A 14,034-nucleotide genomic window follows, 5' to 3' on the forward strand; every position below is an offset into this window, starting at 1 on the left:
CAAAAACAGTATGACGCTCTCTTTGTGTGTAGCTGTCATAATAAAAATCTATCCAGATAATATGGCACCTTCTGGATAGAGTGAATTTATTCGTGTTTGAATAAGAAGTATAAAAACGTACCATTTTAACACCCTATTGGCTGGCAGGGTTAGCACAACTTTACATGCCCCGCCTCTTTCCAGTGTCATGGTTTACCAAAAATTGTCTATTTAACAAATGTAGACTTTAACTAGCCTAATGTTAGGCTGAAGGTTTGGAAGTCTGATTATACATGAGTTTTAGCATCATATTCATACTAGTTTGAGTTTTGGCAGCTCTTTGGGGACCCATATTCTGCTTGGGGGTCATTTGTTGAACAGACCTCCAAGTCGTGATGTGTTTAAGTTTGGATTAGCAGAGTCTTTGGTTCTGTCATGACTTCACCATGGGAATGTGACTGTAGTCTGTCATTACAGCAGCTCTGACACTTAACAGATGCCTTCCTCATGAAAGCAGCTGAAAACAGCTCAACATGATAAGATGTTAGTCTTTTTGCTCTGAAGTCTTCTTTGCTTCAGGATGAAAAAGCCTCAGAGTCCAACTTTACAGGAAACAGGCAGGTTTGAGTCCATGTCTCGTTATTGTGCAAACAGTTATATGAAGCTTTTCGAAGACAGGAAAAGGATCAAATGCAAACATGAACAGAACCCTCAGAGGGTTCCTGGGACTCCCATCAGACAGTGGTCCACACCGATCTGCACAGGAGCTTTCTGCAGTTTTACAGAGAACAGATCTGAGTGGAGCAGTTCTAGACTGATCCTTCTGTCCCAGCAAGCAGGTGATGAGTGATAACCCCTGGCTGCTGGTCAGTGTTCCAGGTTATCTGGACCAGAACTTTGCCCAGACTCGTCCTGATCTCTAACCAAGTTGGGTGAAGCTGTTATTCTTATAAAYCTGTTTCTAAAACTGGGAGGAACACAAGTTATTATAGAGCAGGTCTTTCATTTGTTTCTAGGTTTAGGTAAAAAAAAAAATCTGAATTGTTAAAAAAAAATCACTTTTTAAAAACAAATATAAAGTGAAACTTAAGCAATTATTAATCTTAATATTGATGCTTGTTACAAGGTGACAGTAGAAACCGGTCTTATTATAAACAGTGTAATTACTGTTTCATGTGACGTTTGTTTGAACTGAGAAAGGTCACACACATCCTTTTCTCTTCAGTTTGTTTTTTAACTTTTATCAATCAAAAGTAGAGCAACATTCCTCAAATTATACACTGCTCAAAAACAATAAAGGGAACACTTAAACAACGCACGCTAACTCCCGATCTTAATCAATGAAATATTCTCAAGTACTTTGTTCTGTACAGAGTTGAATGTGCTTCACAAAAGTTTGATTTACTTGGACTTMGCGTGCGTTGTTTAAGTGTTCCCTTTATTCTTTTTGAGCAGTATATTTACAAAAATCTGACTAAAGAACTTTTTTAATCAGTTGTAGGTGTACACAGAGGATTCACTTCACAGATTTTAATGAGGTCAACATGTAAACACATCCTGAGCACAGAACATGTTTGACACTTTAACGTTCTGAATATTTTCGTATTATGCTCTCTGATCAAATCTGTGATCCTGTGTTTAACTGTTGTTTAAAAAGCTTGATTTTAGTTGGACCAGCACCGGTTTTCTACCAGTTTTTAATAAATCCATCTTAAGATAACACTAAAACTAATAAAAGGGTGATGGAAGGAAAACACTGGAATCACTTTAAGCATTGGTGTGTTTGCACTCAGTTCCTCCAACATGATCTGTCACCTCCTCAAACAGACTGCTTGTTGGTGGGAGCAGGTTTTAACATGTTCCTTCGTTCTGAGGCTGATTATAAGGTGCTTTCTGTGGGAGKTCTGAGGAAGGTCTTCACAACAAGTGTTGAAAGAATGTGGCAGGATGACATCTGAAGCCTGTTCTCAGATACAAAACAGCTCCTCCACACTTCCTCACTTCCTCGAAGAGAAGCTAAAAACCTCTTTACCCCAGTTTTACCCATTTGTCCCAATTTAATCCTCGTTTTAGACATTTTATCCCACTTTTATCCCAGTTTTACCCGTTTTTCTCAGTTTTATCCGAGTTTTAACTTGCTAACCCCAGCTTTATCCCAATTTTACACCAGTTTTATTTTAGTTTTACCTCAGTTTTATCCCGGTTTTATCCATCTTGTCCCAGTTTTATTCAAATTTTGACAAGATCTCAGGCAGGAAAAAGTCCAGGGCACAGGCAAAGTCAAAAATAAAACAAAGAAACACAGAAAACACAAAAAAAAAAACCTAATGGAGAATAAACACAGATCATGACAAATTTTACCCATTTTATCTCAATTGTACCCCAATTTCACTAGTTTTATCCCAGTTTTAACTTGCCAACTCCAGCTTTATTCCAATTTTAAGCCAGTTTTACCCATTTTGTCCCAATTTTATCCCAGTTTATCCTAGTTTTTTCTGTTTTACTTCAGTTTTATACCACTTTTACCTCAGTTTTATTCCAGTTTTATTCTTTTATCCCAGCTTTATTCCAGTTTTATCAATTTTACCCCAGTTTAACCTGTTTTATCTAAATTTTATCCTAGTTTTCCCTCAGTTTTGTCCCAGTTTTACCTGTTTTATCCCACTTTTATTGCAGTTTTACCCCAGTTTTAACTCAGTTTTATTCTATTATCCCAGCTTTACCCCAGTTTTATCCTTCAGCTACAGAACGTAAGTCCAGTTGCTTCATCTTTGTTCTTTTAATTTTCCATGCCCTGGATGACTGAGAATCCACATAATGGTAACATTGTCGGACCATATTGATACCGATAGATACTTTACTTCCAGCACTTTGCTTCGTTCCAAAAATAACATGCTGTACTGGAGCATCTGGTCAGAGGCAAGTTCAGATACAAGCACTGAACTAAACAAGCATGTCACAAAATTATTTAATCGGCTCTGATTGAACAGCTTTAGAATCGACATGCTAACATGTAGCATCTGTTGTGACGTAAAACCCTTGGTTGAATGTGACGTCATGTCATCTTCTATGCATGTGGGTCACATCAGGGCCATCAAGAGTTCACACTGGAGTCTGCTAAAAGTCACATTTAAAATACAATATGAACAATCATGCAAAAATTTGGGATTTTTGAAAAAAATAATAGTTGAGCTTTAAGACCTGCAGTGTGAATGTAGCTTTAAATATGTTCACACAGTGGGAAAATGTTTTAATATTGAATTTTCCATGTATAAAATACTTAAAGCCTTATTTTTCCCTTTTTTTACAGTTTACCCAAAAACCATGTGATTCCATAAGTTCTGAAGTCATCATGCAACGAGATGAACGTTGAGCTCCTCTAAGAAGAAATCCATCTTTGGCTTTATTGATGTCTCTGCCTGAAGTATGCTTCTGAAAGAGACCCAGCCTTTGTGTGGATTTGGTCAGATAGCTGACAGAACGTCAGCCATGTGTTCACAGGGTCAAACCATGGTCTTAATGTTGCTCCTGCTGGGTCTCACCTGCTCGTCTCACTGCACTTACGTGGAGGTCAACAGGGGTTTAAAAGTGAAACAGGGTCAGTCAGCCTACCTTCAAGGTGACCTGCAGTTCCAAATTCCTGCTGAGAAGGACGCATGCAAAGTGGAAGTAGTGTTAAATGAGCCCATAACTCAACGTGTGGGAAAACTCCTTCCTCAGGTAACAAAGAAAAGTCATCCAACTCTAACAAAACATGACTTTACTATAAGAAGTAAAATAGCTATAGACTAGAATACAACTTACAGTCTATGCTTTGCTGTTGGTGTAGGATTTAGAGATTTTCTGTTTATTTAGATTTTCCTGTGTTCTTTCTCATTCTGTTTGTGTTGTTCCTGCTCTCCTGTGTTTTCTCTTCAGCTCCTCTCACTGCTGCTTGTCTCCTCACAGGTGTTTCACATTTCGAATTCATTAGAGTCCTTATATATTGGCCCTGTCCCAATACTCACACTCCCACCCTCGTACCGCCCTTGTGCACTTCAAATGCGCGTTCATGTTGAAGGGTTTGAGTGCATAGTGTGTCCCACATTCTACACATCCGCCCTTCGCCCCTCCCATTTTGGGTACTATTTCCTCCCTTACGCTAAGTCCACATTTTTACGGACTTCGGCGAAGTGTATTACCCACAATTCATCGCTGTGTGTGACATCTTGTATTAAAAGGCAGAAACCTGGCAATGTCCACTGAGCACCTTGCAGTTTAGTGGTGGCAGTAATGCACTTAAATTAGTCTGACAACCACCAATAAAACCAAAAGAAGAACTTATAGAAGTTAGCATTCTCTGATGAATAAGCCTCCTTCACTTCATGCTTTTTCTTATCTAAAAACTTTTGCTTTTTGTGGTTGTACTGTCATTTTTAGCAATACAAATGCCAAAACAAGTAACTGGTCCCGTGATGTTGGCTCTCCTTGTGAGAGAGTGAAAAACTGTGACCTTGAAGTTTGCTGCCACAACATCATTTGTTTTGTTCATTAAACTTACTATATTATTGAGCTCCCTGTGCCTGCCTGCTTCTGGGTTCAGATACTCAGTTAACCTGACAGTTGGGTCAATACTATTTAACTAAAAAAATTATAACTGAACTGCATAGTTCAAGTTTGTGTTTTGTCTGTGTTTGTAAAATTATGAAACAGATAAAGGTTACTGAATGCTTTGATCTTGAATATTTAGCTACTATTTAGCTATTGATTTATGTTTTGCTACTTTTAGCTTCTAGCTAGTGTGTAACCTTTGGTTTTAAGCTAGCTTTTTACTTATTTTAGCTCTTAGTGCTTTATAGTTTAAGCTAGTGCTTTTTTTTTTTTTTTACGATTTTAGCTTTATTGTATCTCATTCCTATAAGCATTTTGCTTCTGTTAGCATTTAGCTAGTGTTTTACTCCTTTTGGCTTGAGGAGTTAGGAGGACTCCAAACTTTAATTAGCTGTAGATGTGTACAGTAGACATTCTCAACACAGTTTTAGTGCATTTCTTTCTTGATTAATATTCAGTATTCAATACATTTTGACAAATAAAAATTGTGTCCAATAGCCTTTAGCTACCAAATTGATACGGCCATCATATATTTTTGTAAATACTTTGGTTTTATTTAAACATCAATAGTGGTGGGCTGCGCTAATCCAAAAATTAGCTCCACAATTTCTAAAGCACTTATGAAAATATTTAGGTCCGCAACTTCAAAATCGCTTATGTCATAGAAAAATTAGCAGACGCTAATGTTAAAGTGCAAGTTCAATTTGACACTTACTAGCTGGCAACATTTGAACTTTATGAACTTTATGAATTGAACAGTATATGCACAACACTGCCAACTAGTGGTGTATGAACCCTTGTACAGCTTAATCCTACAAACGCCGATTCCTGGGGATGTGATTTCCTGAAACAGAACTTTGGCTCCTGGTGTAAAAATTAAAATGTTGTTGAGGCTTGCTAGTTCGGCTGCTTCTTTAAAAAGTTGTTGAGGATTGCTAGTTCAGCTGCTTCTTTGTCTTTTTCTTTTGTTTGTTGTAGCTTTTTCATTGAAGAAGCATCAATAAAGTAATTTTAAAACTGTTTATTGGAAAACTGAAGCGATGCATTCTGGGTACATGACAGACTGACGGGAAATGAAAGCACGGGGAACAGGAAACTAGTATCTTCCCTTCAAAATAAGAGCTTGGATTTTAAAGTTTTTCATGTTTCCATTGGATTTTAATGTTTTCCAGTTCACCTGAAACTCATCAGACTGAAGAAGTCTCTTGGAGGAGAGACGAAACGTTTCACTAAAGAACCCATCCAGAGGACCTAGTTTTTCTTTTTGATTATTTTCTACCTGGATTAGGATGTTTTCCATGTAGTTGCTCCAGTTGACCACTAGATATCAGTCTTCACAAGCATAACATCTTTAAATCATTTCTGAGTCTCTAACACCGTTGGCTGATTGCTTTTGAGCTCCAGAGTTTAAACTTTTTGTTTTAAAAAGGAGCTCCGATTGTAAAGCAAAATAAATCAATACATACAAAATTTTAGTATGGATTACAAATGTTTACTGTTTTTGCTACTGCCTTCCTGCTATGTAAGCAGACACAAAGCATTGTGGGAAATGAGAACCATGGCCAAATGCAACAGTCCGCAAGGATGTATACCTTTCCAATAAATGTGTTTATCTGGGAAGGGTGCTGTTGGACAGATCACATGTGTTGTGATTCATTGACAGCCATACCTTCCGCTGTTCAAGATATTAGTGGTACTGCATTTTAATTTTAGAAAGCGCAAATCCGCTTATGAATTATTAAAATTCGTAAGTCCGCTAAAGCACAAATGAAACATTTAGGTCCGCAATTAGTGGATTTGTGCTTTAGCAGGCTTGTGCCCACCACTGAACATCACAAAATTCTTTTGTCATTTTAGTCCTTTATTGATACCATTTTTTTAATCTGGCCCAAGAGATATTTTACTAACAGTCAAAGTTGAAACCAATGTTTTAGTTTTATGTATGAGAAGCTGTGGAGCTTGGCATGTGTGTCTGTGTGTTTTGATTAACTCTCAGTTTCTACCACAACAAATGTCAATTCCATACCTGTAAAACCAAYAATGCCACCTGTGTGTTTTCAGCTGTGGCAGCCATCTTGAATTTGTTTGATTAGTGTGCATTTTTTGTAGGTATTTGATTGTCATTATCTGTCTGATGAGGTGAAGTACGTCCACAATGGTTGTCCATTACTAAAGGAGGATACGGTTAAACTTCGTCTCTACTGGTACGCCAGTTTTATTTGTTAAAAATCAATAATTGGTTAAATTCATGTGGATGATATATGCATTTTTTAAAGGTCTATGTGTTTCATTATCTGTTGTGTTTCTGACCAGGTTCACAGAAACAGAGACATTTATTGAGGACTTTGTTCTTCATGTGGACATCATGGAGCCTGAGTGCAGCATCATCAGGCTGGGGCCCAAATCACTCCAGGTCCCCGAGTTTTATGGCCTCTCTGATGCTGTTGATGGTAATGTGGTGTCATTTCACTATGAGAGGAGATCCACTCTGGAATGTAGTGTCCACCTGAGTCACCAAGACTCTCACCTGCCTACCCACGGCCAACTGGTCACAGGAGAACCAGACAGTGTCCCCGTCAAAAGAGGGGATGAACCAGAGAGCTTTATTCATCTGCGTCAGCAGCTAGGTAACCTGGGATCTCTAACTCACTGCAAGGGTTTATCAGTAAAATCACTAACATTACAGAGCTGCAGTTTTACCGTGATGTCATATTATGATGTCAACCTGGTGTTTTTTATTCATTGTGTTGTCATTTTTCAGATAATAAAGCCAGGGCAATGTGTAAGTCTGAGGGCTGCCTGAAGGGTCTGAAGCTTGTGAAGTTGACCAAAATGCCCTGTGAGGACTTTTTGCTGATGGGGCTGAAGTATCAGCACACAGATCCTCCATCTCCAGATGTGGATTACATTCCAATCAGACTGGACCTGAAGGACACCAGGAGTGGCAGCCTGTATAGGGTAACTCTGGGATGTTGTACAAAATTCCTGTTGCATGCATTTCATTCAAAAAAAGTGGAAGAAAACATTGTTATATTAAAAAATATTGGCATAATACATGACTTCACCCATTTTGTCTCATAAGGGACTTGTATTTTAAACTTGGGTCAACCAAAGTGAAACAGGAAGTGACGACAAAGGGGAACTACTGTTTTTCATTTATTGAAACAATATTATTGGAACTCTTCTTCATCTCTCTGATAGTGACTCTTCTCTTCTGTCAGTGTTGTTAGCTTGTAGCAGCACTCTGCTCAACAATTGCTCATCACGGAGGCCTGGTTTATTTTTTGCAGTCATATTAATGTTATGTCTTTAATAAGGCATTAATATTTATTCATATTTATTGCAAAAATCTAATGTTACATGTGCTTTAGTCTGCTTTATACTTTTGGTAAAATACTTGACAATATGTATGACAGATTACATACCATATTTGAATACCTTATAGAAAAATTGAGGTGCTTGAGGTACTGGGGCAGTGCTGGGTGTGTGCGTGCATGTGTATGTGTGTGTGTGTGTGGGGGGTCCTTCATGATGCACATCATGGAAGCAACATCAACCTTAGTTTTAAAGATCCATCAATGGGATTTTTAAGAGGAACCTCACAGACACATAACTGACCAATCAGAAGAATAGAGAACAGTGTTTTAAATGTAGACACTGGTGAATGTCATCATCATCATCATCATCATCATCTCATAAGACCAAACACACTAAGTAAAGGTTGTGTCTCTAACTGACTAAAACAAGAAAATAGATGCGTTTTCTGTTGCAGTAAAGAATATGGATGCTTGTAACTAGTGAGTTGTGCGGCRATGCTTTACACCTTCAAACCTTTTTTTAAAAACGCAGCCAGTTTTTTATGCACAGCTTTTAAAACTGTGCACATTATTCTGTCTACCTCTGCCCGCAACCTGCTCAGTAGCTGCCCCTGTCACGTAAAGTGAGTTCAATAAAGTTATTTTGTACTGACTGATCGTGCATGCACGGAGCTGTTACAGCGAGTTGAATAATAAAAAAAGAAAAAACCGAACTTGGAATGGTCTCAATGTCACCTAAGTTTTAGAGCTGAACGTTTTATAGGAAAACGTCACAACCCCCCCATGTTTACATTTARGAAATTAAAACGGATAGATTTGAACCAGCTGTTTATCATTATTTTTGGTGTTTGGCATGGTTTATAGGACATTTAGGGCTGTAGCCTYGTATATTTTTTGTCAGAAGGAAGGATAGTGTGCAGGAGTCAAAATACAGTTTCAGTGCTTTCAAAGATGAGTTTGAAAGGATGGTGATCACCCAGTTACTAATCCATCCATCCATTTTCTGTACACGCTTCTTCCTTTTCAGGGTTGCGTGGCTCACTGGTGCCCATATCCAGCAGTCACAGTGCGAGGGGCAGGGTACACCCTGGACAGGTCGCAAGTCCATCACRGTTACTAATTTACAGTAACCAGTTTCTAATTTCAGAGAAAATTTGTCACAGATTTAGATACTCTGTCTTATGTTCATCAGTAGTACCCTAACAAGCCATGGCATCAGAGTGTGAAGAAAAGRTTTTTGTCCTGGCTAGGCTAACCAAAGGAAACTTTTTTTTAGGGGAGTCGTCCCGTAACTGAAGGGTTGCTGGTTCAATCCCCCGTTCCAGTTGTCTCAGTTGTTATGTCCTTGGGCAAGACACTTCACCCACCTTGCCTACTGATGGTGGTCAGAGGTGGCGCTGGTGCATGGCAGCCCCACCTCTGTCAATGTGCCAGGGCAGCTGTGGCTACAATGTAGCTTAGCATCATCAGTGTGTGAATGTGTGAAGTGTAAAGCACTTTGAAGTCCTTGTGGACTTGATCAGGTGCTACATAAGTTTAAAATGTTTACCATTTTATTGTTTTTCAGAGTTAAACATATTTTTCCTCCAAGGGAACATACAGCCAGCCAATATTAAACATCTGYTGCATCATTATAGGCTGATGGAGTTCAGGCAGCTTTTAGCCACTTGTATCTAAAATGTTGGCAGTTTTTCAGTCCACATCTCATGACCAGATGAAGAGCTCCACTTTTGATTCAGCTCTTTATCACCATGACAGACTAAAGCAATTTTGTATGGAGAGGCCTTTCATTCAAAAGGAAACAAATTAAAAAAAATGTAATTACTAAAGTATTAATAAATATTCCATCAAATAAATAAATGTCCCCATGAAATACGTAAAACAAAATCAATACATTTTTTTAGCATGGTAAAAATAAAAGTTCCTTCAATAAGTAAAATAGCTTTACAAAATAAGTGTCACAAAATAAAAGTACAATATATAATAAATAAATAAATAAATAAATAAATAAATGCTTTTTGAATGAAATGGGTTTCCATAATTTAGTGCAGCCAGTTTTTGAAAATCATATATTCATTTGTGCCTGGCCTTTAAAATTGTACACACACACACACGCACGCACGCACGCACGCACGCACACACACACACACACACACACACACACACACACACACACACACACACAGTCCATATGCTGCACGCTTGTATGCCAGGGTTCTGCTCTTCTCAGGACGTTGTTGTTCTTTTGGCTGCTTCTTTGAAGCGTCACCTCAGTAACTACACTCTCAAGACAGATTTAGTTTTTGTTTTATGCTGGATGCCCTTCTTGATGCAACCTGGGCTGGAACCTGCAGCCTCAGGACCAAGACCACAGCACAGCTCGGCCTAGTTTCAGATCCTTTGTTGCAATTCATCAGAAAATTGATTTTAACCACCAAAACAAGAACTAACTAACATTTCATTCATTATCATATCAAGAATCTTATTGTTCTTTATATCTTCATTGTTTAGATAAATGATTTATTTTAGTTGGGATTTTACTGCCAGTATCTGTAGTTAACTTTAGGAACTTTTACATTCATTCTGTATTTGTTTAGTCAGAGAAGGCCTGGATTCCAGTGCGAATATCTGGTGCCATGTCCAACCAGGCTCCCAAACCATCCTTCATGTCGATGTTTATCCTGGAAGTGGACCAGTTCATCCTCACTCCACTCTCCACTGCTACACTAGATGCTGAAGATGAGGAAACTCCCAAACAGCTTCTTGTTTTTAACATCACCAAACCCCCMGAGGAAGGCTTCATCACCCACCTCTCTGACCACACGCGTCCTGTTTCCTCCTTCACGTGGCTTGATCTCAACGACATGCTCATTGGGTACCAACCTCCAAACTCCTCCCACATTCAACGCAGGAGTTACCAGGTTAAAAAAAATCCCTTTACTAAACKTTTTAGGGGATTTAAAATTATTCTCTTTGTGCATAACACATCTATAAAACATGTATTTTCCCAACAGGTGGAGTTTGAGGTTTATGATTGTTTCTTTACGAAGAGCTCCTTGATGACGGTTCACACTTCTGTAAGAAYTGCAGACACTAATGCACCAAGAGTATCCTGGAACATGGGTGAGTCCGCTCAGTCATGTAATTTAACAACTGTAACCATTTTATTATGGTATTATAAAATGGTTGAATGGTCTGATGAAGGGCTATCCATCGGGCCCTCCAATGAGTTTGCTTGGCTCGCAGATTTGATTATGAAGTTGATTTTAAATTAAAAAAAACAAATTTAGAAAAATATAAGAAAAATCCATTTAAATATTTATTTGATATAAAACAAAATATTAAGTTGTGTGTAGTGTCAGCTCCTACCACACCAAATATTAGTCAAATATCTGTAAAACAGACTAAACAATGGTGGATTTTGTATTTTCTATGATGGCTTGACTCTGGCAGCCATCTTGACATTAGTTGACTCCAATAGTTGTTAAGTCAAATATGAACATCCAATGATTACTCAGTGAAAGTTTTCACCTTTCAGGAGTAACTATAGTACAGAATATTTTTGCTTCTGCCCTCTAGTGTTCAAATAACAAAAGCAATAACAACAGCATCAGTCTTACATAGCTTTATATGATAACTTTTTGGTGCTCCAACATTTTTTTCAACTCAAACAAGACAAATGCATAAAAAGTCTAAAAAATATTTTTGTGTAAGTTTCTTAATAGTCTTTTGTTTGCAGGTCTGAACCTCTTAGAGGGTCAGTCTCGTCCAATAACATGGGACCAGCTCCAGATTGTTGATAATGACAACATTAATGCTGTTCGAGTCATCGTTGTGGACGGGCTGCACCACGGGCAGCTCACTGTAAGAGGTACCAACTCAACATCACTGAGACAGAATTCAGCTTTCATTGAGCCTTATAAGTTTATTATTCAAACTAAAACACTAAAGAGTATAACAGAAAAAGCTTATCCATGTTCACCTGTGTAATCCTGCCCTGTATAAAGAAATCTAATCCTATTAACTTTGTGCTGTAAAGTTATGGGACAGAAGTTTATTGAATAAAGAGTTGACTGAAACAAATCAAAGGTTAAAATTAATAATTATTTGTAAGTCAGACTTCAGGTTAAAATGATGGTTGTAATCAATAAATCTTTGTTACATAGCACATTTTACTGAAGTTACTAAGTGCTTTTATCAAATAAAACGCAATTAAAAAGCAGATGAAAAAGTATCATAAAAAGAATAAAAGCAAAAAATTAGACAAAAGAAAGAAAAAACAAACTAGAAAAGTTCCTGGAGAAACTTTAAAGAGGCCATTTAACATTTTTTGATTTGCCTTTACTATGTGTTGGAGATCACTGTCAGCAACCACCACGCCTAGTTACAGCTCAGTAAAGTTAAAATGGCAGAGTGATAATTGTGCTTTCCTTTTAGCWATGCTGGCCATCTTAAATTTTTGATTTTGATTCAGTATCTGATGGGGATGGTTCTCAGCTACTACCACACCAAATGTGAACCCAATGTGTCCTAAAACTACTGAACAATCATCAGAGATGACAGAGAAGTAAATATTGACTAAACAAAGGATATAATAATAATAATAATAATATTATAAATATGGGATCTTAATTTGCATTTACATTATTTTGTATTAAGGGTGAGTTTTCTCTAAGAAGCTCTATAAGGCAGTAAAGTTACTGTGAGGTCACAGGAACAATTCCTGAACAAAAACTCCCCAAAATTTATCAGGGTTTTTAGGTTTTTGTCAGGAACAGTCTTGTTTACAGACAGCACTAAAAATAAATAAAAACTGAGGAAAATAATTGTGTGGCTGATTTTTCCCCACTAGACGTTCCAAATCAGAGTTTAGAGTTCACATTTTATATCTACTTTTATTTTATTTTTTGTAAACTTTAGGTGGAAAGGGCTTCATGTTCACCATCAGTGACATAAAAGCTGGTGTGGTCAGTTATCACCATGACGACAGCGACTCCACCCAKGACTTCATCATCTTCCGCATTACGGATGGTCCCCATCAGAACCGACATAAGTTCCCCATCAAGATCCTCCCCAAAGACGACAGTCCTCCTCTTCTGATAACCAACATGTTGCTGGAGGTCTCAGAGGGTCAGACAGCTTTGATCAGAGGCTCCATCCTGCAGGCRTCAGACATGGACTCCAGTGATGACTACATCCTCTTTAACATCACCCGCCCTCCACTAGCTGGAGAGATCATGAAGATCCCAGGACCAGGGTTGACAGGTCAGGAGAATAGTAGTTTACTGTTGTCACTCGTGGAAAATATTTAACAAAGAACAGAAATACACGATTCAAAGAATAAAGGCACTTTGTTGAATGGTCATCYGAGGTTGTTTATTGCAACAACAGGAACACAGAGATCAATTTAGAGCYATCAGACTGTCTTCCTGTTCTCTGCTTCTTTGAGGCAGTTGAGGCCTCCCATATACTGTTTAGCAAAGACCATTATGTCATCTTAATAAAGCAATAATCATTCTATCCACTGAAAAACATGGYGCCATTACAAATTAGGTCATTAAAGTATGTCATGAATTACTGGTTTCAAAAAGTATAATTTCTGTTACAACACTGTGTTTGTTGATGTCACACTTATGTTTGTAATAATTAGGTTATCCAGTGAGCCACTTTCTCCAGAAGGACCTCACACAGTCTATAGTCTACTATAGACACTTTGGGAGTGAGACCTTTGAYGACTCTTTTGAAGTGGTGCTGTCTGATTTCCATGATCCCCCCAACCTGTCAGACCCTCAAGTGAGTAACAAGACAATGGTATAAATCTGTTAAAGTTTAGAGTTTAGTGTGTTAGCATTGGAGAGCTATAAAGTATTAGAAAAAGCTGGGATGTGTTTTATGGTTTGACACCAGTTGTGATGAATCACATTTTCTTCTCTCATCACTTTCTCTTCTGTCACATCTATCACCTTGAAGGGAAATATATTCTGTGATTCTTAAACGCGCAACACATTCTTGTTTTTATCAAGAAATCCAGACTAATGCTGATAATCTAAATGCCTAATTATGACCCCCGCATGCGAAACATAAGCGGGAGTCATAATGTTTTCGCACTGTTTTTTTATTTTCAGTGATTTTTGGTCAACCGTAGCAC

The 14,034-nt window shown here is 37.9% G+C and overlaps 1 protein-coding gene across 3 annotated transcripts in view; it reads left to right on the forward strand.

Annotated features, from left to right (window-relative positions):
- Window positions 1-14,034, forward strand: part of frem1a (Fras1 related extracellular matrix 1a) — a 48,565-nt gene that overhangs the window by 4,210 nt on the left and 30,321 nt on the right. For all 3 annotated transcript variants that reach the window (XM_014021073.1, XM_014021074.1, XM_014021075.1), the window contains exons 2-10: window positions 3,290-3,699; window positions 6,679-6,773; window positions 6,883-7,196; window positions 7,331-7,527; window positions 10,484-10,807; window positions 10,901-11,009; window positions 11,626-11,757; window positions 12,807-13,151; window positions 13,537-13,679. In XM_014021073.1, coding sequence (XP_013876527.1) covers window positions 3,406-3,699; window positions 6,679-6,773; window positions 6,883-7,196; window positions 7,331-7,527; window positions 10,484-10,807; window positions 10,901-11,009; window positions 11,626-11,757; window positions 12,807-13,151; window positions 13,537-13,679 — 1,953 coding nt within the window. In that variant the 5' untranslated portion in view covers window positions 3,290-3,405. The remainder of the gene's footprint in view (window positions 1-3,289; window positions 3,700-6,678; window positions 6,774-6,882; window positions 7,197-7,330; window positions 7,528-10,483; window positions 10,808-10,900; window positions 11,010-11,625; window positions 11,758-12,806; window positions 13,152-13,536; window positions 13,680-14,034) is intronic.

The sequence above is a fragment of the Austrofundulus limnaeus genome, unplaced genomic scaffold (assembly GCF_001266775.1).
Source record: "Austrofundulus limnaeus strain Quisiro unplaced genomic scaffold, Austrofundulus_limnaeus-1.0 Scaffold277, whole genome shotgun sequence".
NCBI classification, from domain to species: domain Eukaryota; kingdom Metazoa; phylum Chordata; class Actinopteri; order Cyprinodontiformes; family Rivulidae; genus Austrofundulus; species Austrofundulus limnaeus.